Source organism: Puma concolor, chromosome E3 (genome assembly GCF_028749965.1).
Source record: "Puma concolor isolate L17-30 chromosome E3, mPumCon1.1.hap2, whole genome shotgun sequence".
In the NCBI taxonomy this organism is placed as follows: domain Eukaryota; kingdom Metazoa; phylum Chordata; class Mammalia; order Carnivora; family Felidae; genus Puma; species Puma concolor.
In genome coordinates, this window is record NC_141682.1 from 1,977,577 (window position 1) to 2,004,910 (window position 27,334).

General features: G+C 61.1%; 1 protein-coding gene across 7 annotated transcripts in view; it reads right to left on the reverse strand.

The window, feature by feature from the left end:
- The window catches only part of MAD1L1 (mitotic arrest deficient 1 like 1), a 321,159-nt gene that overhangs the window by 172,410 nt on the left and 121,415 nt on the right, over positions 1-27,334 (reverse strand). For 5 of the 7 annotated variants that reach the window (XM_086692890.1, XM_086692891.1, XM_086692889.1 and 2 more), the window contains one exon: positions 24,925-25,069. The exons of 1 other annotated variant lie outside the window; for it this stretch is intronic. In XM_086692890.1, the coding sequence (XP_086549016.1) occupies positions 24,925-25,069 (145 nt within the window). Of the gene's footprint in view, positions 1-24,924; positions 25,070-25,798; positions 26,253-27,334 lie in introns of those variants that run through there. One more of the 7 variants, XM_086692894.1, reaches the window with a different exon arrangement.

The window sequence follows — 27,334 nt, forward strand, 5'->3', positions numbered from 1 at the left end:
ATGCTCCAGATGGATCTGCTGAAAAGGTCATCTTTCTTCCACCGAACTGCTTCTGTGTCCTTCTCAAAAATCAGTAGACCCAAAGCAGTCCAAAGAATGGAAATAATAAAGATGAGGACAGAAATAAACAAAAAAGAGTATAGAAAGCAATGGAGAAAATCGGCTGAGCCAGAGCCTGGGTCTTTGAAAAGATGAATAAAACTGATAAACCTTTAGCTAGACAAATCTAGGAAAAAACTGAAAAGATTGAGATTACTGAAATGAGAAATGACAGAGGCACTACCACCGACCTTATGGAAATAAACAGAATTATAAAGGAATACTATCAACAAGACGCCAGAAATCAAATGCCCTGAAATGGACAGATTCCCAAAGACTATGGAAGCTGACTTATGAAGAAATAAAAAGCCTGGACAGACCTGTCCTGAGTCAAGAGATGCACCGGCCACCAGAGCCTATCTGTCAGCCTGCCTCTCCTCTCCCGGGACCCGGAAGACATCAGCCTGAGTGAGAGCTTCTGTTAAGATCCCAGTGGTCCCCGAGGCACTGCCATTTTTCTTCGCACGTATTTCTCTCTGTCGCCCACACTGGGGGGTTCCCACTGCTCCGTCTCTACTGTCCCCTCCATTCCACGACTGAGCTCAGCCACTGCCTCTGCTTATGTAACTGCATTTCCAGCTGTGGTCTGACAGGTCCGGCACCCTCACGCCCGCCGGGCTCCCTCAGAGCCCCAGACTTTCCTCGGGGCCCCCTGCCGTTTCCGGACTGTCGGCTTCTCCGGCTCCAACTGTGTGACAGGCCCAGGGAACTCACCCCATCTTGCTCCCTGTGTCCCCAGGCCCCCAGCCACCACCTTTCTGAGCTTTTTATGTTTGTTTCGTACATAACGTCCAGGGTTGTTAGTTGTACTTAGCAGAAGGAGAAAAAACTACGTCTATTCCATCTTCCTAGACACAGGAGCGTTAGCTGCTCTTTAAACGTGGTCAGCAGCCCTAGGTGCTGAGCGCTACAGCAGACACTGCCCTCAGAAGCTCGCTTTAGAAACCAGGCAGACGTCTAGCATCAGTGACGGGCCACTAAGCCCTCTCCGCCTGAGGAAGGAAGGACTCCGATCAAAGGGCACTGCTTCCCAGCCGCAAAGATGCCGGCTCTCACCAGGGCGGCCGAGGTGGAGGGGAAGCGGAAGGAGAAACTCACACTGGGGCCCCCCCGCCCCGACCAACGAGCCACCAAAGCTCCCCACGTCCAGCCGGCTAGGCTCCAGCCAGACAAAGGTGAGCCCGCCCCCCGACTCCCACGAAGGCCTGCTGGGGAGGACGCCGCCTTTACAGAGAAAGAAGAACACCCCCCTCGCCCGCCCACCTAAGACTCCCCGGCCAGGCCGCGGGACCACTGCAGCCAAAGCACATCCCGCGGTCCCTTCCGCAGGCCCCACTGGCTCCACGCTGTCCCTTCCGGAGAGCAGCAGCAGAGCCAGGGGACGCAGCCACCCGCTGCCCGGTTGGGCGGAAAAACCCTCTCACCAAGGAAGCCAGGCTGCCGGGAAGGACAGCCCAGCACTTGGGAAGTTTGGTCCCACTTTCTGCATCCTCTTTCTTTGGAAAATTGCTTATGCAAAGAGATTACCATGCATAATGCATTCAATTATGCGGCGTAAGATGCGGCCTTGATGGAGAAAATTCAAGTCAGCCTTGTGGACACTTCGGGAAATATTAAAAAAAAAAAACCCACAACAACCACGCCGCTGACTTTCAAATGTGTTTGAATCCGCACACCTCTCACTACCCACAGGGACACAATATAAATACATAAACGAGAGCTCAGCTCGTCTCCCACTGCTTTCTTGAAGGGTGAGGGTGCCTGGAGCCCACGCCTCCCTCCTCTCCTCGGCAGGGCCTGTATTAGCATGTAAATAGCTGGCGGATACTGAACTGAAAACAAGGAAGAGGGCTTTAATTAACTTTAATCCTCCAAAAAGCCAGGCGGCAATCTGCTCTGACAGGAGGCCCTCGCCAGGCCAGCACTGGGGGGGTGCGTTGAAGGACCGGCCTGCGGCAGTGACATTTGGGGGTGTGGCCTGCAGAAGGCCGCGACACAGCTGTGCCCTGGAAGGCTGCCGCACCGAGCCACGCCGAGGCAGATGCCAGAGGTGTGGGCACTGAGCACTGCTCCTAACACAGCTCATGGGCACAAAGGGTCCGCAGGGACATCCCACGGGAGGGGTCAGCTCTGCTCCAGGCCTCTTGCCAGGCCCCCCCCGCCGAGCTCCAGGTGGCCGACGCCCACCCTGCCCACACAGAGACTGTGCAGAGTCCCCCCCGGCTATGGAAGCAGAGAGCCGCGGAGCCCCGGAGGACCCGCCATGGACGCACCACACACCTCAGTCTGCAGGCCACAGGGAGATGGCCGTGGCTTTGGGGCCGTAAAGCGACTGGTTCCGGCCAAGCTCGTGGTACATGGCTCTGTGAGCACACGGGACCCCAGGTCACCACTAGCCGTGGTCCGGCAGCAGGCGGCACGGGTACGGGGACGTGTGGGAGTACGCAGGGGGACACGGGGCCCAAAGATGCTACGGGCTGAGTGGAAAGCACAGTGGGACAGGCCGGAGATCATCCAGGTGGAGCACACGCTCCGGGCGGTCAGCGTGGCTCCGACGAGGCTCCGCAGACTCACGGACTCATCCCACCCACCGACACGGGACACGGGGATGCCACTACCAGCCCGCTTCTCCCACAGCGGCGGCAAGCTGGAGGCCACTAAGGGCACGGCCTGGCCACACGCATGGGACGGGTGAGCCACATGCGAACACACACACTCGGCTCTGGGGGGCCAGGCCACTCTGTCCAGGTTTCAGCTCTGGCGGGTGGGGGGGTGGGGGAGGGGCAGAAAAAAGCCACGTGGCACACGTAGGAGGAAGCGAAATGCCCGGAAATGGTTCCGTAACAACATGAGCACCAGGTCCCCAAAGCCACTGGTGAACGAACCAGATTTTACTCACAAAGACGTACAATTCGGGGGGCGGCCCGGCAGACACGGCGGTCTGTCCGTGTGCTCTGGCCCCCGTCCTGGTGCCCCGCAGCCGGTTCGGTGCCCGCTCCTGCTCACTTCCCCGGGCTCCGCCAGGAAGAAGAGTGGCGTGCGTGCGGAGGTCACCTGCTCGAGCAACAGGTACGGCGGGAAAGGAGGCTGACAAGCATCATAGGTTCCTGCCGTGTCCTCGACGCGGACAAGGGAGTTCCAGGCGGGAGCGGCACCGTGCTGGGCCCGTGTCCCGCGAGCCTGCATCCCGCGGAGGTGGCGCCAGCATGGGTGGGAGGCCCCTCGCTCCAAGCCACACAGAACCTGAGCCCAGGCCTCTGAGGCCGTTCCGCGGCACTGTGGCCCTAGGGCAGAGTCGCCAGGAGCCGGTGATGATGGGGAAGGTCACTGACCCCCGACCCAAGCGCCGTGTCTTCTGTGCTGCTCTCCTCGCCCGGAGCTCGGGCCCCTGGTGTGGGTCTGGCCTCGGCACGGGAGGCCTCGGGAGAGCGCAGGGCTCCACCCGGGGCCCCGGCGAGGAGGCTCTCCAGCCCAGTTACTGCGTGCGGACGGAAAAGCCCCTTCCGGAGACAGATTCGCAGCCCCGCAGCCACCGGCCCTCTCCTCCGTGTGTTCTCCTGACCGCCCAGCACTTCTCGTTCACACAGAGCTGCTTCTCCAGGGGCTCACAGGTGGCTAAACGAGACCGCCTTACACGGGAATAAATCCCGCTTCTGTAACTAGCAATATTTCTTTAACCGGAGGATAATAAAAATCACTGGCAAAGGCTAACCGACGGATCTAATTTATTTAGAGACTTTCATAAAGCTGGGGATAAAGCCCTTTGTAAAAGCTTATTGGAGAGCCCCAAGGAAGCCCCCAAAGAGAGGACATCCCTGACTGGGATTCGCGGGCCCCAGGGCAGGGAAAAGGCCAACCAAGTCCCTCAAAAGAAGGGGAGGGAAGAACAAAGTGGGAGCCGATGTGTCGCCCCAGGGGCTCAGTCCTCGCCCAGACGCAACAGGAGGCTGTTCCAGGGAGAGACCGCACACGGCTCCTCAGGCCGGTCCACACGGCCCCGCGCTCAGCTGGGAGGGCACGGGATGCACACAGCAGAAATCAAGTCCACGCTGCCCTCCCGGGGAACCCAAAGGAGGCCAAACTACCCCCACCCAGGAGGGCACTGCCCGCAGCATGCAGCCCACCGGCCCCCACGCTCCCCCCAAGACCACACTGGGTGGAGGGTCCTGCATCATGGGAAGGAGCTGCGGTGCCGGCGGGTAGGGGGCGGGCTCGCTGCTGGACCCACTTCTGTCCGGCAGACACCCCCACCTGGCTATGTGCCCACTCCCAGCCATAGAGTCCGCATCTCTGGACACCCCCCAGGGTGCTCGGATGCGGGCGGTTCACAGGCAGGCACTGGGGCGCTGAAACGACCCTGCCCACCTGCCGACGCCTTCAGCGTGGGGGGCCCTGTGAGTGACCGGGCGTCTCGTGTGTATTCATCTGCTGCTGGGCCAGGAGGCTGCCCTTCTGCTGCCCGGGAGAGTGCAGACCCCCTCTCCCACTCCCGGACTAGACTCTGTGAGCCCAGGACGCACTGGGCGGGGGGGGGGGGGGGGGGGGGGGGGCGGTCCATGCTCTCTCCCTGGGGCACCTGTCACACCTGCCGCCCTCTGCTAGGGCACCACCCTGCTTCTTGGCTGGACACTTGAGGCCGCGAGGAAAGAAGCCTCTAAGCACGGTAAAACTTACTGGAAACTAATGGTCTAGAGAAAACAAAACTTCACCCGGGGCAAATGCAGCAACCGTCCAACTTCTTTCACATTCTTCTGGAAATCAGACCCTGTACCTGGAAAGCGCATCTGCATGAACTATGGGAACGGATTCCAGGGCTGACGTCCCTGGACGTCAGACAGGACACAAACTGCTGTCCACATGCCAGTGTCACAGTGGATTCAGCGTATTCACAGCACGTGGCCAGGCAGGCGCGGAGCCAACACTGGACCCCAGGCCACAGACGAGCGGGACTCTCGGGAACCCCGCGAGACTCTTGTGCACCTTCACGAACTCCATCCTGGACCAGTTCCACCGGAACCCCTGGGAACAAAGCCGTGTACCGGGCACACCACACGGCCGCTCACGTGGACATGACCGTCACGTGCACCCATCCTGCTCGTGGACAGACGCAGAGACTCAGTTGAGGAGCGGGCCTCCGAGGAGAGGGTCCGCGATCCACCGCAGACCCTTTTCCTCACTGAGCGCTGCCGTCCCGGGCAGACAGCCGGCAGCCAAGACCCTCCCAGCCGAGGCACCGCAGGCAAACGTCAGTGCCACGTGTCCCCCGTTCTCCAGACACAGCGCACGATGGAAATGACCTATGGCACAAGTAGACAACTAGCGTTCTGGAGAGGGACCGAGAGACGCCTGTGTCCCGCCGGCCACAGCACCGAGCCGGAGTGGACACCCAGTCACCTTGCAGATTGCTGCAAACCTGGAGCAGCAGCACGGCACGGGCCTGACTCCACGGCAGCGCTGGGAGTGCTCTGCTCCAGGAGAACTTCCTCCCTGGTCCTCGGACTTTATTAGGGGCAGTTTGGGTCTCCATGGGTGAAGTTAACCAAAAGATTATGGACTCTGAACTGCTCTCCCTGCATTTGACTGCTTTCCATCTGATGATGGATGATATTTAATAACTTCCAGTCTGAGTGCACTCTGGCTCTGTAAATACAGATCCCATTTTATTGCTACTTAATAACTATTACGATGGTTGGGGCCGGTCCTACTGGGCCTAATGTTCCATGAGGATCTCGTGGGAAAGGTAGCCAACTGCGGCTTTCCATAATGGAAACACACGTGCACACTCACAGCACACACATACATATGCACGCACGGGTGGGTGCACACCCGTGCACACAATGAACGCACACTCACAAATCACACAATCACACGCATACACAATAACACACACGCTCATACGCACACACGCCCTTACACATTTGCACACACGCACTCTGACACCCCTTCTGACACAAGGAGGCATGACCGACAGACGGGAAGGAGCCTAGGTCAGAGTCAGGTGCATCTGAACTACAAGCGGGAAAAGCCGTCTCCCACTTTCCCCAGCCACAGACTGCTCACCCCGGAACTGGGATTCTGCAAATCCTAGCTCAAAGAATTTTGAAAATGACCATGTTCACGAAGATGAGTTAAGTGTGACGGATGACAGCCGTCACTCGTATTCACGGAACGCTTACTCGTTCAGGTCCTGCGCCGGGGGTGTGACAAGACGTTTACTAAAACAGACTTTACTTCCAACCACAGACCTCACCAACGGCACACGAGGCCTCTCACAGAGAGCGCGGACGAGCAGCCGCCCGGGGGGACTCTGATGGCAAAATCGCCCCCCGCTGAGAGCACAGGAACCTGCAGGACCCCGGGCACAGCCAGGCCTGGCGTGGCCCTCTCAGCCACACTCCCGGGGAGGGGTCGAGTGGCACGGCTTTTGTGTGCTTCTTAACCCCCGAGCGAGCAACACTGTACCACGGCTTGTTCGACTCCTTTCCCACGTCTAGGGTGTCTGTCACCTGGGAAGTTTCCGAGTGATCCTGCAGAGCAGGGTGACTTCTAAGAACACGCATCACATCAGAGCAGCACTGGCTGCAAATGTGTGAACAACCCGCTGCGATCACACGCACCGTCTACGGTCACACACACCGTCCTAGGTCGCACGCACCGCGGGCGGGTAAGGGGCAGTGCTCACGCAAGCGCTGTCTACGGTCACACGTACCACAGGCAGATGGGGAGCCGCGAGCTCACGTGTGCGCCACCTGTGGTCACAAACACTTCCCCAGCACTCCACAGGCTCGGCCCCGTGCCGGGGCAGCGCACACCCTCGTCCCGGTCCAGGGGAGGAAGAGACGGCAGAGAGACAAGAAGGCTTGAGGGCAGAGGCACTGAATGACCGGGTTTAGTGCCAGCTCGGGTTTTCCCAGCCTCAGTCCCTGGCTCTGCCCCCAGAACAGAAAGAGCGCACCTGCCAGCCCCCAGCCCAGGCACTGACTCCTTTCAGACACAGCCAGGAACACGGCCTTTGGGCGCCCACCCACCAGGGGCAGCCGAGGTCGGGGTCGCGCACAGACCCAGAGGGCCTCCGGTCTCTGGAGAACGGCACAGCCCGGCCGGCCAGGGTCGGCTTCCTCCCTCAGAAGGAGAACGGTGGCTGCACACACCCAGAGAGAGGAAAGTCCCAGCGCCCCGCCCGGAGTCCCAGGCGCCACAGATTCTCCTTCAGGACAAATCACCACTGCAAGCTGTGCCCCCCCACACTGGACATTTTGCTACAGCGCGTGGTTAAGTCCAGGAAGCCAGGAACTACCCCGTGCTGGAGAGAATCCCACAGAATGCTGAGTGCCTGGCTTCCCGGGGCCCCTGGAGGCAGCCTGAGCTGGCAAAGGGAACAGTGGGGCTGAGGGCAGGGGAGGCCCAGCCCCAGAGAACACAGGGTCCTCCTCACCAAGTGAGGGCATGGGAACCCCCCCCCACAAATAGAAGGCACAGGGTCCCTCCCCCACATTGAGAGTGTGGGGACACACACACACACACACACACAGAAGATGTGGTGTCCCTCCCCCACACTAAGGGTGTTGGCCCCCCCCCCAATAGAGCGCACAGGGTCCCTCCCCCACACTAATGGCATGGGGACCCCCAGACACAGGGTGTGGGGTCCCTCCCCGACACTGAAGGCGTGGGGACCCCCAGACAGAGGGCATGGGGTTCCCTCCCCCACAATGAGGGCGTGGGGTCTCTCCCCAACACTGAAGGCGTGGGGACCCCCAGACAGAGGGCATGGGGTTCCCTCCCCCACAATGAGGGCGTGGGGTCTCTCCCTGACACTGAAGGTCTCTCCCTGACACCCCCAGACAGAGGGCACGGGGTTCCTCCCCGACACCAAGGGCACAGACGCTTTCCGGGACCCACTCTCTGGGCACCGAACAGGAGGACAAGCCAGGGGCAGAGGCCAGCCACGGGGGGCCACCCAGGGAGCACCTGGAACACGGACATGGCCTCGCAGGCCAAGGGCAGCCAGGGAGCCAGGCACAGCCCGCAGAGGACGAGGGCGCCTCGGTACCCCTGGAACGGTCACCAGGAGTGCGCTGGAGGCAGCTGTGACAGCAGCAGGACGCGTGGCTATTTTTAGCGGTGGCGCTGGAGAGGCCGCCTGGCGGGGAACCACGTCTCGGAGCGTGACCACCAATTTCCACCTGCAGCCAACTTCCTTTCCGCTCAGGATGAAGGTTATTCAAAGATTTGGATTTCTTCGGAACTGAGTTAAAAGGAGAGCAGGTCTTCACAAGACGAGAGGGGATTTTAAAGCGTGAACGAGGACATGGTGTCCTCGCCGGTCTGCCAGGGGCGCTCGGGGCCCCTCTCACCGCCCGCCCAGGCTCCCGGCACCAGTTAGGCCTGAGCTGGGGGCTGCGGCCTCCTTCCAGCGAGGACGCTCAGGGCTCTCCGCCAGCGCCGCGCTGGGCTGCGGGCGCCTAGGCCTGGGTGCCGGTGGGGAGAGGGAGGCCGTCGCCCGGGGGCCACACGGAGTGGAGGGCAAACACCTCAGGAAGGAAGACCGAAAGTACTGTAATGCTGTGCTTTAGAAACTCAGCATTCGTGCAAAACTACCTCACCGGCAAAATATGAAATATGCAAATGAAGGCGGCGGCGGCCTCCCAGTCCCCATCACATGGATTTCTCAGAGCCCTGGACAAGCTGACGGGCACGGGGACGTGGCCGGCTAGAGCCGCCAGGGCTCACGGACACGTGTCGGGACTCGGGGACCGAGTTTCACCTGCTGGCACAGACGCATCTAAGAAACACAGCCGCGGCCGGTGAGCACCATTCCTGCCCTGCCAGCACGGAGTGCCTCCTGTGCGGGCTCGTGCCCAGGCAGGCCGCCAGCCGGCTGGGACTCGAGGGCCGGCCTCAGAGGAGCAAGAGCCAAAGTGACGATAAACGGAGACAGAGCAGGGGACGTCCGAGAGGCCACCGTCTGCTTCCCCGGTCCGCAAGCAGCACAAGCAATGGCAGCCACCAGGTGGCCCCCAGGCCTGTCTGATGGCGGAGACCCAGCTCCTCCGCCTCAGAGGGACCCAGTGGTCACCTCCTCCCGGGCACCTGCGACCCAGGGCGTGCCCAGGACTACCCAGGGGTGCGAGGAAAACAGGAGATCCTACTCACCCTAGTTTTTAGAAATCATTTGGTTTTTAAAGACTTCCCAGGCAAATGTACTCAGATTCAGTTAGTATTTCATCACCGACATGCCTGTCAGGTGGATATGCGCACGTCGGCGCACACGTGGCAAACTTTCACAAAGGGCAGAGGGTAAGTGGAGAAAACGGTGCGTAAGAGCTCCAGCTGGCCTGGGGCCTCAGGCGGGAGAGGTCAGGGAGCGGCCTGCAGGTCGCTCGGGGGGGACGGGACGGGGGCCTTCTGGAAGGCGCGGGGCGGCAGGGACCGGGCTGAGAGCCAGGCACCAGGCCCCCTGCACCACCCACGGGCCACCCCCAGGACCTGAAGAAGGAATGGGGGGCATCTCCAAGCCTCCAGTCCCGGGCAGAGCCCCATTCCCCACCCCCCTGCCCTGGGCACCGGCACCCCCAGAGCAGCTCATCTTCCTGCCCTCTGCACTGGGCGCTGCTGTTCCTTTAACTGTCATTGTGGCCATTTTCCAAGTTGCTGGTTTTAAGTCCTTGCAACCAACCCAGACGTGCCTGTGTCTACCACCTCCCCACGAGCACTTCCGTGGGCCCTGAACACCCCCCAGGGGGCCGGCGGGAGGGGTGGCAACGGGGACGCTCTCGGGAGCTCTCTGGCAGGGGCAGCGAGCCCTCACGCACACAGGGCACAGCACGAGTGCCGAAGGCAGGCAGGAGGGGGCCGCTCAGAGGCAAAGGCAGTGAGCGGGGCCAGAGACCAGAAACAGAGGTGGGACGCTGCCCGTCACCTACCAGGGGCTCCAGGCAGCAGACGTTTGCCGGGTGCCTACTGTACACGAAAAGCTTCCTACAAGCTAACTGCTGTTGAACAAAACGGAAAAGGCCCTTCCTTCTCAGGAGAGAGAAACAAAGATGACAGGATAGGCAGCAGCTGGGGAGGCTGAGAGTCAAAGAAGCAGGGAGGAAGCACCAGCAAAGGCCCAGAGGCCTGCGGAGGGATGGCGGGGGGCCCAGGAGGCAGGGGCATGGGTGGGGGGGATGCCTGGCCCAGCAGAAGCACCAGCAAAGGCCCAGAGGCCTGCGGAGGGATGGCGGGGGGTCCAGGAGGCAGGGGCATGGGTGGGGGGGATGCCTGGCCCAGCAGAAGCACCAGCAAAGGCCCAGAGGCCTGCGGAGGGATGGCGGGGGGTCCAGGAGGCAGGGGCATGGGTGGGGGGGATGCCTGGCCCAGCAGAAGCACCAGCAAAGGCCCAGAGGCCTGCGGAGGGATGGCGGGGGGTCCAGGAGGCAGGGGCATGGGTGGGGGGGATGCCTGGCCCAGCAGAAGCACCAGCAAAGGCCCAGAGGCCTGCGGAGGGATGGCGGGGGGTCCAGGAGGCAGGGGCATGGGTGGGGGGGATGCCTGGCCCAGCAGAAGCACCAGCAAAGGCCCAGAGGCCTGCGGAGGGATGGCGGGGGGCCCAGGAGGCAGGAGCATGGGCGGGGGGGTGTCTGGTCCACCGCGCCCAACATAGCACGTTCCAGGCGGAGAACGAGGAGAAGGTGCTGGGCCCAGGGAGCCCCCCCTGGATGAGGCCATGGTTTCCTAGCTCCGACGGCACACGTACACCAGGGAGCCGCAGATCCGGGGCCAGTGGTCCTGTGCAAAGGGCGTGAGTTAGTTGTCTCCCGCGACCAAAGCCAGGCGGCACCAGTTTTAACTTTTTTTAAGCTATTGGGATTTCATCTGCCATTCGCGGAACGGGGACACGGGCAGTCAGCCCGCGGAAACGGGAAAGCACAGGGCCTCCGATCACACATACACCACGCAGACCACTGTGGAAGAGCCACGCGTGCCTGGAGGCAGGGCGCCGCCCCGTCTCCCCAAACTCGTGGCCCTCGGCGAAGGCACCGTTAGGTCTACACTGCCAGGGCACCCCGAGGCTGCTGCAGCCCCAGCACGGGTGGGGCGGGGGCCAGGGCCGCGGTCTCTCCTAGAGCGTACGGAGGGTGGGGAGGAAAGGAGACGAGGGTATCTGGATGCAGCAGAACACAGCCTCCAAACGGCGCGAACACGGCCCAACGAGAGGGCCGAGAGGCCACGGGCGCGGGGCCAGGCCTGCCCCGATGAGTGAGAAGCAAGAAGGCACCCCTGCCCTCCCCTCGCGGCCCCTCGGGGTCCCGTCCTCCCCAGCCCAGGCACTGCCGGGAGGAAGCCCCATGCGGCCCCCCACGCGCCCGCCCCTGCGCCCCCGCAACCCCCATCTTCATCAGTGTCTTCAAACTGCAGAAGGATAAAAGGCACTTTGCTTTGATTTTATTATATTCCCTAAAATTGCTTTTCTCTCTAGGTCTTTTCTGCCACAACCTGGTTCCACTGCCCCCTCAGTGGATAAAGCAAAGAATACCTGTGACAAGTCTGGCTTTCTAATGAATTGTGCAAACGGCACGCTCCCATAACAAAACAAGCCGACTTTCTTGGATATAACAAAATGGATATAACAAAAATGTCAGCCTAGAGAGGTAAACTGAAAGGACAACATATTAACACCTGAAAATTAAACTTTAAAGCCGAGAGGCTCCCGCTCACCTGTGGGAGGACGAGGGCCGCTGTCGCACTAAGCGGAACAAATGTGAAATCAGAAACCACGGGCCGGGTGACATCCGCTACCCTCCTGCAGACTTTCTTCGAGGAGCAGACAAAAGGGAAGGGAGGCATTTCAAGTAAGACAGAAGCAAGGTCTGAATCTGAGCCTGAACTTCAATCATGCCCGGGCCCTGCCCATGCAGCGGTGGGGGAGGGGCAGGGGGGCTCCCAGACCCCAATTCATGGAAGATCCAGCAGCTCCGCTTTGCAGACCCCACCCCTCGGGAGCTACCAGCCTGGGCAGGACAGCAGGGTGCAGGTGTGGGGACAGCCGGACGGGCACCGGGAGGGCACTCGGTCAGTGTTTCTACAAGACCAGTAAACGGATCAACAGTGAGCGAGCTCCTCTGGGGGCGGAGGGGATGGAGGGGGACAGGACCGTGGTCGCTGGAGGCGGGCAGGGTGTGACAAAGACCAGGACTGGGTGTGGACAGCGGGGGGGCCTGCAGATATCTGCAGACACCTAGCCGGCTACGCTCCAGACCACTGTCCGCATCTGAGCCTGGCACCGTGCGGATAAAAGCACATTTCAACACGGGCCCGAAGACTCGGCTGCGGCACAATCCCGGCCCTGGTCGATCACAGGTCCCCACTGCACTGTCTCTGAAGTGGACGGGACTCTGACGTCCGGCACCACCCGCTGATCCGCAGCTCGCGTACCACCTGGGGGCCGGTGACGGGCAGGACCTGAGGCCCGGCACAGAACTGTTTACTCAAACCCTGCCTTTTCACGAGATCCCACCTGATCTGTACGTGCGCCCCCGAGGAGGCAGTGCAGAGCCACCAGGATTACTTAACCTCTCTGGTCTGCGGGGCGCTCACCTCTACCGCGGAGGAGGCGGGGGTGATGAGGCACACACTCTGCACGCTGCCGGGCCACGTGGCGTGCCCTCCACAGCTACGCGAGTCCTGCCTGGAGGGGCAGGCTGCGCACCGGGACAGAGAAGAGGGGGACGGCACAGAAGGCCAGGGTGCCCCCGGAAAGGGCGGGTCTGGTCAAGCCTCCTCATCTGCAGTCAGAGGGACAGAGGGCACCGGTCCGGTTCAGCCTGGCACACCTTGGCAAGGCCTCCCACACCACGTGCCCGGTCAACGGGCCCCAGGACACCATCGAGGGCACGTGTGTGTATGAGCCACCCTGACGGCGCAGGTCCCGGGGTAGGGCGGTGCGGACGGTGCTGTGGCGTAGAGGCCCTTCCTCCTCAGAAACGCCAGAACCAGGGGCGCCTGGGTGGCTCGGTCGGTTAAGCGTCTGACTTCGGCTCAGGTCATGATCTCACAGTCTGTGAGTTCGAGCCCCGCATCGGGCTCTGTGCTGACAGCTCAGAGCCTGGAGCCTGCTTCGGATTCTGTGTCTCCCTCTCTCTCTGCCCCTCCCCTGTTCACGCTCTGTCTCTCTCTATCTCAAAAATAAATAAACGTTAAAAAAAAAATTAAAAAAAAAAAAAAAAAAAGAAAAGCCAGAACCATGAGAACAGACCGCACCCAGAGGCACGGACTGCCTACCCCAAGCAGGCACGTCCCTGCCCACCTCCACGGCCACCTGATGGTGTCAAACCCACTGTCGAGAGGAAGGCCCCTCGGCACCTCCGCGTGGAGCGCTCATCACCGTGCGGAACAGAGCGTGCGGGGGGCCGGCTCTGGGTGGGGGCAGGCGCACGGCAGGATGGGCAACCAGAGCCCAAACTGGGCCTCGGGGGCACTGCACCCTCACGACCCGCACCACCGGTGCCAGCGCCCCGCACGGGGCGAGGGGAGCACGAGGAGGCACTCTGGGCACTTGGAAGGACTGTTTCTCGGAAGACAGGACGGGCACTGAGCATGTTAAGTATTACCTTCCACGCTGAGACCCGGAACGTGCAGCATTAAAAGGAAGGCACACAAGAGAAATCCCTTAATAAGATTAGGAGACTCGAGGGCTCGGAAGGAGGACGCAGGAAGAAAATAAGGACAGGGCGCAAAAGCAGCCAAGGTTTAAGGTCTTTCCCAAGAGAAATGGACGCGATCCGCTTTCACGGAGACAGAAGGCCATGATGTCGAGCTGCCAGCCACCCACCCGAGCCCAGGCCCCCCAGAGGGAGGAGCCTGTGGCCACGGACAGGGCAGCTGCTGCGGCAAAGGGACCCCGCCGTTACACCCAGGGACGTGGGGAGGTGCCCCTGTCAGCATCTGCTCCCCGCCCGGGGCTCCCCTCCCCCCAGGGCTCTTCCCCACACTGCACTCCTCCCAGCACAGGGCTCATCCTCACCCGGGGCTCCTCCCCCAAAAGCAGTCCTCCCCGCTCAGGGCTCCTCCTCCTCCTCTCATGGCCCTAGTTCCGGTTGGTGCCACCTCAGGTCACACGCACAGTCACCCGGGAAAGGCAGACAGGTGCCCTGAGTGCCACTTTCAGGCTCCCGGAAGGTTTATTACCCAACGACGCTCAGAGGTGAGATGAAAACAGAAGCCTGGGGTGACCTGACCAAAGAGGGAGGCCTGAGGGCAGAGGTCATCAGCAGAGTCCGGGGAGGAGCCAGGCCCGACGCACGTGGCTCCAGCCTCCAGTGGCCCGTGACCCCGTCGGGAACACGGCAACACCCCCACCTCATAGAGCTTCTACAAAAGAGGAAAAAAAAAAAAACCACCGCGTGTGAAAAGCTTCACAAGAAGGCACGGCTTCCTCCAGCACGGCTGGTGGCGAAAGCGTTCAAAGCGAAACGCTTACCGCGCGATCCAGACACGCAAGTTGACGTTGCGCATCCACACAAAACTCCCACACAAGCGTTTACTGCAGCGTCCTTCAAAAGGGCCTGGACGCACCAGCTCGCCCTCGCCAAGTGAGCGCACAGGTAGGCTACGTCACGCCCAGACAACGGAGCGGGAGCCTGTGCTGGGAAGAAACGAGCCATCCGGCCGTGAGCAGACACGGCGGAACCCTGAAAACACACTGCCAGAGCAGCCCGTCTGGAAAGGCTCCACGCTGCACGACTCCAACCGTGTGATGTTCTGGAAAATGCACAGCTACAGACACAGGGGCACATCAGCGGCCGCCCGGGCTCGGGGGGGGGGGGGGGGGTGGGGCGGGGGGGGGAAGGAGGGTGAACTCGCAGGGCACAGGGATGTGAGGGCGGTGACATCGTTCTGTGAGGTGACACCGCCATGCTGCACGCACGACATCACGCGTCTGTCAAACGACAGGACACACGAGGCTGAGAGCCGGCACTAACGTAGGCTGTGGACCCAATTAATCATAACGTCGCCATCACGGTTCATCGGTTGTGACACACGGACCCGACTGACGCAAGGTGTTAGTAGCAGGACAGCCATCACTGAGACAGAGGAAGAGGATCACGGGAGGTCTGTACTCTCTGGTTCTTGCTCTTATAAACATAAATGGCTCAAAAAAATAGAGTCTATTAATTGAAAAACAATTCGAATACATCACACATTATATGATTCCATTTACTTAATATTGTTGAAATGCCAAAAACAGCAGAGACAGAAAACAGAGTCGGGGTGATGGGTGGGTGTGGTTCTGGGGGCAGCAGGCAGAAGGTCCTTGTGGCGGGGGCACTGGCGAATCTGCACATGGGCTCACATGACACAGAGCCCCCTACACACACACACACACACACACACACACACACACACCACAAACACCAAGCGCCTGGTTTTAATACTGTGCTGTAATCACAGGACAGGTTTTCACGGCAGAAGGTGGGGGAAAGATATGTGGGGCCTGTCCACTACCGTCACAACTTCCTGTGGATCCGTAGTTGTTAAACAAAACTCAAAGCCACCGACCAAGCTCTGGCACGGGAGGTTCACCCGGCCGCTCCTTCCCTAGCTGCCTGCGGCGCTCAGCAAACCCCCCGCAGCGTTCCAGGCTCCCACTGGTCTGCTCTGCGCCCTAGAGGGAGGCGCCCTCGGGTTGCGAGCGAGAGGCTGTGCAACGGCCCTGGCTCACAAGTGCCCGGCGCAGAGCCTGGCGCGCGGGACTCGCTCCACCACAATCTGTGGGCCGAGAGGGCCGAGGAGAGGTGAGTGAGTCTGGGATCTTCCGATCCCTTTCCAGCTTCCCGTCTGCCTGCGCTGTGCTCTGAGCGCAGGAAACCTTGCCTGAAGGTCAGCTTGTGCACATCCAGAGAGAATGTGAGAAAATGCTTGAACGGAACACAATAAAAATAACCCACATCGAAACTGATGTAGTAGGCATTTTTGATAAAAACTCTTAGAAAAGAACCACAAAGGGGGTGCCTGGCTGGCTTCTGTCAGCGGAGCGTGCAACTCTTGATCTCAGGGCTGTGAGTTCGAGCCCTACGTGGAGTGTAGAGATTGTTTAAAAAAAAAAATCTTGAAGAAAAGAAACGAAACAACACATAGCAGGGGATTCCATTAACGCAATGAAGAGTATCTACGAGAAACAAACAGCATGTGTCATCCTCGGCGGTGAATTACTGAAGCTTCCGGAGATCTGCATGAGTCAGGGACATCACCACTGTCACTTCCGCGTGACAGCCGACTGGCGGCCATGTCAAGAAGACAGGGAAAGGACAAACAAGGAAAGACACGGGGACCCGAGAGGAAGAGGTGTGCCGGGGCTATGCAGCGACACGAGGCTCGTCTCTGCCCACGTAGCGAGGTCGGCAGGACTGCCGCGCACACGGTCAGTGCGTGTGCAGACACCAGTAACACACACGCACACACGAGATTCTCAGAGATAGCGTCAATGCTGCACCCAAGATAGAAAATATGCAGGGAAATGTCTAATAGTATGCATTTACGATGTTCTCATTCAGAAGACAAAGTCCAGGTGTCATTTCTTCCCAAACCGATTTACAAATTCCCTGAATCCTTATCATGTGCCAGCAGAGTTTTCCACATAAATTAGCACTCTGATTCCGATATGCGTAAGGACAAGCAAAGGACCAAAATTAGCCAAAATCTTAAAGAACAACAATTTTGAAGGTTTGCTACCAGGTATTAACACATCATAAATGGACACAGGGTGGTGTTGGCGAAAAGACAGAAAGGGCCGACGGAACAAGAGAACCCAGAGGCTGGACTCCCCATGCCCAGTGCCTGGTGGCTGGTTATGGCCACATGACACCACACAGGGTAAGGGATATCTCTCAGTAAATGCTCCTGGGCCAACTGCATATTCAACAGAGAAAAAATAATCTTTTAAAAAAAATTTAATGTTCTTATTTATTTTTGAGACAGAGAGAGAGAGAGAGAGAGAGAGAGAGAGAGAGAACATGAGCAGGGGAGGGGCAGAGAGAGAGGGAGACACAGAATCTGAAACAGGCTCCAGGCTCTGAGCTGTCAGCACAGAGCCCAACGCGGGGCTCGAACTCACAGACCGTGAGATCGTGACCTGAGCTGAAGTCGGATGCTTAACCGACTGAGCCACCCAGGCAGTCCAAGAAAATAATCTTTTAAAAACTTTTAAGTGAGGCATAACCAACAGGTAGCATTAGTTTCAGGCGGGCAACTCAGCGTTTGTATATGCCACCAGATGACCACGAGCATAAGTCCAGTTAACATCTGGGGAAAAATGATCCTGACACGTGCAGGCCAGGTTAGGTCACCCGTAAAAGGTGAGGCCATAAAGCAGTTAGAAGAGCACAGTTAACTATCCCCATGACTCTGGTAGCAAAGGTCACGGTCATTAAGCTCACCAAGGCTCTGAAAGCATCAGCAGAACGGTAACGAAATCAGTCCGCTGGACTGCGCTAACATTAAAAGCTGCTGCTCGTCAACAGACACAATTCAGAGAGAAGCAGCAAAGCCGCAGACCGGGAGATGCTGCGGCCGCATCTCCGACAAGCGGTTCGTGTTCAGAATAAGGAGAGAACTCGTACAACTTCAGGAGCAAAGGGCAATCAGCCCCTAAACCCCGCATGGGGAGGGCCAGCTCCCACGCGTCCTCCCCCGCCCCTCCCCCCCCGCGCGGGCCTCCCAGAGCACGACTGAAGCCAGAGTCTCTAGGTTCCGGGGCAGACCCAGGTTCTGGGCCACGCACGGGGTCGGGCGTCCACAGAACGGCCTGCAGTCCCGCTGACACTGTGCGTGGGCATCCTCAGCCAGCCAGCACTCCACACCCCTGCATGCCCGACACAGATGGGGCCACCCCTCCCCGCCCCCAGGGTGTCTACCCCACCAAGACCACCACCCAGGAGGACCACCACCCCACTCACGGACCTTTCAAAGGCGGGACATCATCACTACCTACCATGGACTCTGACTCCCCCTGTAAGTAAGGCCCAGTGACCTATGCCCTCCTCTCAAAGACCACTGCGCTCTGGAATCTGGGGTCAGGGAACAGTTAGGATGTAGAAAAGAGTTAAGCTTCTGTTTTCATGGGGTTTTTTAATTTCTCGCTAAAAACTTACCTTTAACTGCTCGGCTTCTATAAATAACAAGATTCTATAACCATATTGTGGAATATTAGGGGCCCACTGGAAATAGCTCATCTCAAATAGGAAAATGGTTTGTGTTCACCCACTTCTGGAAGGCAATTTTCAATCGCTTAAAATAGTCGTGGTATTTTACCAAGGTGATTACACTCTTAGCTATCAGTAACAATTAAACCCTTAGACGAGAGCCGCTTAATAAGGTCTCAAAATAAAACCGCGCACTCCAAGCACTGCGTACCAAAATGTCAAACACACAAACAGGGCCCTCGGTGGACAAGGGAGCCCAGAGCCCACGCTGCGGCCCCGCCGTGTGGCAGGGGCACCACACACACCGCTCTGTCCCGGGGGACGGGCAAGGACAGGGAAAGGCCAGCAACCAAAACACCCCAGAGGTGCCCTGACGAGGAAGCACCTGAACAGGAGCCGCCGGGCTAGCGTCTGACACGCTGCGGAGCCCAGGTCACTCGAAGGTGAAGGTGGACGTGCACCCGGCACCGAGCAGGGAGCGGCAGGCTGGCCGCGCCCCTGCACAGTCGGGCCTGATGAAGAGCCTCATCACCCCGCTGGCTGGCGAGGCGGGTCCCCGTGAGCCGGGCCCGGGGCTGTGCAGGAGATTGGTATCGACCCATCGGGAACGTGCCTTCGAGCGACAGTCAGTATAAGCCATCAGTCAGCGCGAGGCAATCAATACCCACTCTCGCCCTAACTCAGCAAGGCCGGTGAGCGCAGCGGGTCAGGGTGAAGACTGAATTAGGCCAGGAAGTGCCACTGGCTTCCAACCTGCTGAGACAGGAAGAATGGAAATTTCCTGCCTCGGGACCCGAGCGGTGACCTTGCGGAACAGAAAATGCCCGAGAAGGAAGCTGGGTGCTTCACAAAGGCGGGGCGCGGAGGGGGTCACACCTCCCAGCACCGTCATGAGGCACCTGTGTGGACGGGGACTCCCCCAGGGATTCTAACGGGGGGGGCGGGGGAACCACGCGTGTCAGGGAGAACCCCAGTGATCTTGGCAAACAGAGAGGGTGTGGTGCTCGCTCAGCAGGATGCCTATGGAAACAGGGGTACAGGGCATGGCCACTGTGCCCGGCAACAGGACGTCTCCGAAGCGCTCCACGTTTTCTCCTGTCGACAGGCAGCGGGCAGACCGTCCCAGGGGACTCACTCGCTGTGAACGCAGGACGCACCGGCCCCCGCAAGGGACTGCTTCCCTGAGCTGCCCCACCGCCCCCTCCAACACACAGAAGTAAGACTACTTTGCAAACCCACAGGACGTTCGTGTGAGTGACGCCGGCTTCTCTCGGGCTCCAGCGGCTGGGGTGCCCCTTCCGGGTGGCACAGCCCTCCAGCCCACCCCGGCCCGCCGCGCAGGCCCACTCCCCGCATCGGGCAGTCTGCCGGCCTGGTAGGCGCCTGAACCTCCGAGTCTTGGCATCTACAGCACCTCCCGCCCTTGACCGCACGCGTGGCAGGCCAGGCCAGGAGGTTTCTGCAGATGGAATTACGTCAGGGACCCTAAAACTACGGGACCACGCCGCCCATGCCGGCCAAGCCGCATGAGCTCTGAGAAGCAGGGAACTTCGCCAGCACAGCCGGGAAAGGAAGCCGCCGAGACGTGAACCGTGACAGGACATCAACGGCCTGTTGCTAGAGGGACCGCAGGGAGAGCATGAGCAAGAACGCGAGCCGGCGCCAGCGGTGAGAACAGCTGGCACGGAACAGGACCTGTGGTCCTACAACCACACGACCGAGTTCCACGACAAGCCCAGCGAGCCTGGGCATAAACTCTCCCGGCGGCTGGCAAGGGTGAGGCCGGTACCTGCCGTGGGCTGGTGGGGTCTGGGGCCCAGGGCGTGGCCGGGCCTGCCCACAACTGCCAGATGACACACTCGTGCCAGTCCCACTGCCACGGCTACGGTACCACCACAGCAGCCACGGAAAACTGGCGAACACGGGCTCCTCATAAGGAAGAACTTGGCTCGCCTGGCGACGCCACGGTCCCCCACCTGCAGACCAAGTGGGAGCCCCAGCCACCACCTCTGGCCCAGCGAGGAGCAGCCCATCCCTGGAGACACGGGCCTGGGGGTCGGGGACTCCCGGGGGGCCACACTGCAGGGTTCCACGAGCGCCCTGCTGGGCACCCACCCCGAGAGATGAACACTCAGGTCCGCACAAAACCTGTGGGCCATCACTTCGAGCAGCTGTATCTGTGACAGCAAAACCTGGAAACTACGAAACGCCCTGAGCGGTGCAGAGTCCTGCTCGACAACAAAGAAGGACCACCTGCTGACCCAAGTGCGACCCAGGTGGACGAGGGCCACCCGCCGAGGGGAAAAGCCAGTCTCAAAGGGCCACGCGCCGTATGATTCCATGCTGACCACGTTCTTGAAAGGACAGAACTTTGAGGACAGGAAACAGATGAGCAGCTGCCGTGCCAGGGTGCAGGAGGGGAGGGTGTGACCGCACCTGCAGGGGAGGCCGTCTGGCACCCTGAGGGCGGGGCTGCCCACGCGGATCTACATACGCGTGCACCAGGATCAGAGCGTGGCACTAAAATTACATGCCACGTCATCACCGGGGAAACGTGACGGGTTAAGGGACCCTCCTGTGCTATCCTCGCAACTCCCAGTGATCTACGATTACTGAACAAAAACAAAAAGCTGAAGATACAAAGTCATCACCCGGGGCTAACACGCTGGGTGAGGGGTCGTGGGGGGTGGGGGGTCGGGGGTCAGGGTGGCAGGAGAGGGGCTGGGATGACCCGCGTGCTGTGGGCTGGAGGCGGGCACGTCCATGGGAACACGCGTCTGGCTCATGAGAGCTCGGAGAAGAAACACGGGGAAATGTTCACAGACGCGTGTGCACACGTGAGTTGGGACACACGCTTCCCGGCCCTGCGAGCTGAGAGGCCACGGAGAAGCAGCGCACTCATGCGGCTCACGGATCCTGACGCAGTTCTCCAGGGAAGGGGATGGGGTCCTGGAGCGGCGGCTGGCGCCGGGGTGGGTGGGACACACCTGGATGAGCCCAGGGCACCTGGCGGCCCCCGACAGCAGGGAAGTGGGGGGGGGGGGGTGGGGGTACACCCCCACACTGACAACTGAAAGAGCTCCCGGCGGCCAACGGGACAAATTCAAGCAGCACGGCGGTAAAACCCAAACCTACAACACATCCCCGGGAGCCCGCCTGATATGCCTAAGTGTCCGAATTAACAGATAAACGGAAAGCAGAGTCGAACCTCACGCAGAAGAGTCCAGAATGGAGCTACTGAGCCCTCTAGGAGGGGCGTGACCCCCAGCCCCCAGGTGTGGCTGTGCACCGTGGAGGGAGAGACCCGGCTGACCCGGCACAGCCGGGCAAGCAAGGCCAGCGTCCACACGGGGAAGTCAGGCTACGGCTGGGGCCCTTCCCTGCAGGGCTGCCCCGTCCCCCGGGGGCCTGGGAGGAAAGCCTCGGACACACCCCCGTCCAGCACCTGCCACGGGACGCCCGCGCCGCACTCCTGGCGGTGGACTCATCCACGCAAGGAGTCCGAGAACTGTCATGGCCCGAGGAGAGGTGACGACTCACCGTGGGGGGGGTCCAAGACAGAGAAAGGGCTGAGGGGCAATGAAGCAAACAGGAGGACAGCACAGACTTCAGTCAACGGCCCTGGTCAGGCCTGGTCCCTGAGCAGTGACGACCGTTCCAAGACCATTTTGGTCTAAATCACAGACTATTCCAGAAAATAAGTTTTATTAAAAATAAAAACACGAATGGTTTGAAACCAAGTAAGACCCCATCAGCAAGCCCCACGGGAACAGCAGTCACCCACCCAGCTGGACATGAAATGGGAGGGAAGCCACGAGAGCTCGCCACGACACTGGCCAGAGAGCCCCGAAGATGGAGCTCCACACGCCCCCCTGCACGCACAGCGGCAGTCATAGGCTCCCCGCTAAGACCGCTGGACCAGCCACAACACCCTGTGGCCAAGGCGCCACGGGAGCCTGGGGTAAGAAGGGGCTGTCCCCAGGGGAGGGTTGGAGAAGGTGCCTTCCGGACCGACGGGGAACAGAGACGCAGCCCGTGCGCACATCCAGGCGGGACACTGTGCCCCAGCTGTGGTTCTGAGCGGTGCACATGCAGGACGGGCAGGAGGCAGACAAGGCACTCCAGGCCGTGCCCCACGGCTCAGGCCACCGGCGGCCCGCCGTTCACGAGGCCCTGGAGGAGGACGGAATGAGCCACACGCACCCACCACCGGCAAAGCTCCACCAGGGTGACCGCCGACCTGCCCAACCAGCCTCACCCCGGACACCCTCCACGAACCCTCGCGAAGCCTCCTTTCCTAAGACGGCCGCACACTCCACTGCCCACGTGCGACAGCACTCTCACGCGGCCTCACACGCAGGACCCCTGGTCCAGGATGGGGGGCTGCTTTCCCACGGCACGGGTGACCCGGGGCCCCCCACAAAGAGGGGATGCTCTGCACCCGTGGCTCATGTTTTCCCTTTAGAACTCGTATCGCGTCTGGAGGTCCGTCCCTCGTGCCCCCCCACCCCCATTTCGTCCACATCCAGCCTGTCTCTGGCAGCCACCAACCTGCTCCCCGTGTCCGAAGATTCGCTGTGTCGTGTCGCTCGGCGGTGTCCTCCAGGCCCGCCTGTGGTATCACACACGGGCGGGGTTTCCTTCTCTCCCGTGGCTCAACAATAACCCGTCAGGCACCTACCCGGCGCCTCCTTCCCCCGCCCAGCGCTGACAGGCACCGGGGCCGCGTGGCCATGAGTGATGCTGCGTCAGGGAGGTGCAGACGTCCGCGCCATGCGCCGGATTCCCTTCCTCTGGGTGGGTGCCGGGCAGGGGCGTGCTGGAGGGTGCGGCGGGCCCGGGTGGACGTGCCTCGGGAACTTCCACTCCGTCTCCTCCCTGTGACTCTCGTGAGCGCTGTCCCCGCGGAGACCGTCTGGCGGGCACCCGGGGCCGCTTCAGTGCACGGCACCGCTGCTAGTCCCGGGGATGGGAAAATGGGGACGCAGAGGGAGCGAGCGCCTTCTCCAAGGTCACAGGTTAAGGTCCCCTGACCGTCACCCCAGAAAAGCCCGTGCTTCCCACGTCACGGACCGCAGCCCGTCCTGGCCTCTCGCTCACAGCAAGTCAGGCGCAGACAGCCCACGCAGCCCTGACGTGCCGAGGCAGCTGTGCCGTGGACGTGCCCTCCCGGCGGCTGTGCCTCCTGCCCCAGCTCCCTCTGCCAGCGCTCCTGCCCATCCCCCCGTCTTCCATGGAGCCAAATTCTGCGAGTGCCCCTCTCAAACCGAGCCCTCGGGCCGCGGCTCAGCAGCGGCTTCCGCTCCCACGAAAATCCCATCACGGTTGGCATGTGCGCGTGTGTCCCTCCTGCCCGTCCGGCTAGACTACAGGCACTAGAAGGGCCGTGACCCAGAACCTGTGCAGGTGACCTGGTGGCACGCAGTACGTGCTGGGGAAGGGAGGGAGGAGGTGGGGGCACGAGAAGGCGGCTCCAAACCCCTGCCCGTAACCGCCCACAAGCACCAAGGCCACGGGACCGCGTCCTCGTCTCTGCCAGAGGCAGCCCAGGCTGCGGGGGTGGCCGCCTGCAGAGCCAGGAGGACAGGGGTGGTACCCGGGGCCTGTGTGCAGAGCTCGGCTGAGCCTGACCTGGGAAGCCCTGGACCCAGGGCCCTGAGGGATGCCAAGGCTCTCGAGGGACATCACGGCACGGCAAGGAACGTGCTGGAGAAGCCACAAAATGGCGGGCGCTTAGCAGCTGAAATACGACTTGTCCCCTAAAACCTTCATAACCAGGTGGCCCCAGAGCCAAAGAGCCTCGGTTTTCATTAGAAACGATCTGAGCCATCATGGCCTGACACTGGCCCACGCGGCCCACACGAGGCCAGGTCGGGCGCAGGCGGGAGGGGTTTTTGTCCAGCGAGCTGGACACCCTGTCCGTGCCTGGAGAGCGTGTGGGGACAGATGCAGGTTCTCTCCTCCCCTTCTTCTGAAACTTCAGCATTCACAGCAGCAGCATTTAAATGACGCCGTCCCACAGAAAACCCTGATCCGCACTCCAGCGGGCTCCGTCCAGCCAACATGGGAAGCTCTGCAGGCACAGGACGGTCAGAGAGAGCCCGCCCCACACACGAGGCCCAGTGCATCTCGGCCCCGGTGAGAGTTCTCAGTCCAAACCACGGGCCACAGACCCACCGGGATCTGGTCACTGAAGGAGGGGAAGGCTGCTCTCACCCGTGGCCCGGGGAAGGGGTGACCCCCGGTCAGCGTGCAGCCCCGGCCGCCCCGCCCCTCACCGGGAGCGCTAGGTCGCCGGACGGCCGTCCAGAAGGGGACCCACACCTGGGCCCTCCAAGTCCCAGAGGGACCTCCGGGGTCTGGAGAAGTCTTTGCTGTGATTCAAGAACCCCGCGAGCATCGCGGGACGGAGGCACAGCCTGACGAAGCCCCGACTCCGCAGGGAGGCGGACACCTTCTGAGGGGACCCCAGGCAGCTGCACACGAGCCCGACGGCCCGAGGAGCCGGACGCTCCTCACCGCGGTTAAAACCGCCTTCGGGCTGGCGGCGATCTCGGGAAGCCTGGACGTGGTGGGGACGGGCTGGCGGCCGCCGGCCAGGGGAGCAGAGGCCGGGACGGCGGGCCCCCGCCCGGCCCCGTACCTTCGTCAGCAGCAGGACCCGCTTCTGGAGTCTCCGGGCCAGGGCCTCCTGTGTCTCCCGCCTCTTCCTCTCCTCCAGCAGCTGGCTGCTGGCCTGGCGGACCTCCTCCTGGAGCTGCTGCCGGACCTTCTCCAGCCCACGGGCGCTGCGGGGAAAGGAGACAGGGCAGAACAGTGAGGTCTGGCCCGCAGGATGGCGCCCCCGCCACGGCCCCCCGGGACCAGGACGAGCCCGTCACGTAGGTCCCAAAATAGAGCCGCACGTGCAACCGGCACGCTGCCATTTCCTTACTCGTGAATAGCTACTTAGAGCTTTTCAGGAGTTTCTGGATTTCAAAGAGACACCCAGGGTGATCCCAGAACACGGCAGGCAGCGGGGGGAGGGGGGGGACTCAACCCCACACACAATGGGAAAAATTGTCAGCAGCGCAGCGCTCCGGGGAGACGGCACTTCTGAATGAGCTAAATTACCGGCAAGCACTTCCATCCGGATCACAGCAGCCAGATGTGCCGCGGGTGTGGGGGAGCCCCCGCCACCCGGAGGTGGGGCCCGCTCCCCCAGCGCTGCCCCGCCGGACGCCAGCGGGGCTCCGATAACGGCCGGGGTGCCCCGCAGTGGCTCCCCCTCCCCCCCTACAGGCCAGACCCCCGGCTCGCGGACCTTGCCCGTGGGTCCCACCGGAGCCCCATGCAAGTCGTCCCTTCAGGGCGCAGATGACAGCAGGGGGGCCCAGGTCAGGGCTCCAGGCTCCTGACCACCCACAGGCTAACACCCGACTCCCTGGCCCAGCCCTGAAGCACCTTCAGAGCCCGGCCTTTGCCCCAAAACGCACTTGGCCCCTCAGTCCTGCCCGGGGCCACCCTCTGCTCCTGACCTGTTCCTAAACAGCAAACGGCAGCCGGCACCCAGTGCTCGTGGACAACCCCTGACTCCCGAGACCACGCAGCCTCGCGATTCTGCACGCAGGGTGGCCGTCCCCGCGGCCTGACGGAGGGGACGATGACCAGGGGAGGGGCCGCGAGGGGAGCCGTCCCCGGACCCCGCAGGGCCAGGAGGCGCCTCTTCCAAAGGAAATGCAGAAACACGGTGTCTTCAGGATGTGCCGAGAGCTGACGCACGTGGCGCTCACGCAGGCGGCATGGTGAGCCGGGGCCACGCCGGGGAGGGCGCCCGTGGGCTCACGTCACACCTGGCCTCCCACCGCGTCCTTTCCGCTTTGACCCCACGACCTGAAGGAAACCTCACTTCCCGGGGACGGCGGTGGACGCTGTCTTCGGAGGCGGCGTGCGCCAAGCCCACTTCCCTCCCGCACGAGCGTGCGGTTTCTGCTCTCATCTCGTAGTTCAGTCTGAGCGTGCGCATGAGTCACAGAGGGAGCGGGTAGGAGGCTGGGCCGGCCCAGCGCGGGAACCCCCGTCAGTAGCTCAAGGGTTCAAGGGAACAGTGACCGGCTGCACCTGACTCCTCTTGGTGCTCCGCAAAGACGTGAAATAAGACAAAAGACAGGTAAAAACAGTCATTTGAAACCGGCCCATTAAGAGGCTATTTTCAGTTCTGATTCAACTTGATGCTGTGCATAGGCCAAGTTAATAATCGAGGACTGAGATCAACTCCAGATCCGCGGGACCCAGGTGGGAGCTCACAAGTGCCTTGAAACAGCGTTCTGACAACCGGCAACGTAACTACAAGACCGGCAGTGTCCCCTCGCTCATACACGCAAGGCCGAGCCGCCGTCCAGCCAAGCTCAGGGATAAGGAGCCACAGACAAGCCGCCCTGAGCACAGGCTTGGTGGGGACGGCCTTGGGGGAGTCTGAGAAGCCCCGGGTCTCCCCATGTAGGAGCATGATGCCCACACATCCATGAGGGGGTCAAACCAGAAAGTTCCCCAGCAAGAGGCAAGCCGGGGCACAGGACGCCCACGTCTTAGTCTGCTGGCTGCCAGCTCCGTGTGCTTAAATCCCCCCTTAAATCACAAGAGGGCTTCAGCCCCCAGTGCCTGGTGGGGCCCACTGGCAAGTCCTGGATGTCACAGACACATCGCATCGGCCGAGAGGCAATGGGAAGGCAACGGGGCCCAAGCTGGCAGTCAGAAAGGGAACCTGGCCAGTCAGGTTCCCAGTCAGAAAGGGAACCTGCCTCAGGGGCACCTGGGGGGCTCAGTCGGTTAGGCGTCCAACTTTGGCTCAGGTCATGATCTCACGGTTCATGGATTTGAGCCCTGAGTTGGGCTCTGTGCTGACAGCGTGGAGTCTGCTTCGGATCCTCTGTCCCCCCGCCTCTCTCTGTCCCTCCCCAGCTCGCGCTATCTCAAAAATAAATAAATAAATACACATAGAAAGAAAGAAAGAAAGAAAGCAAGCAGTCAAAGACAAAGAGAACCTGCCTGTCCCAATGGTGAAATGCCTTCCA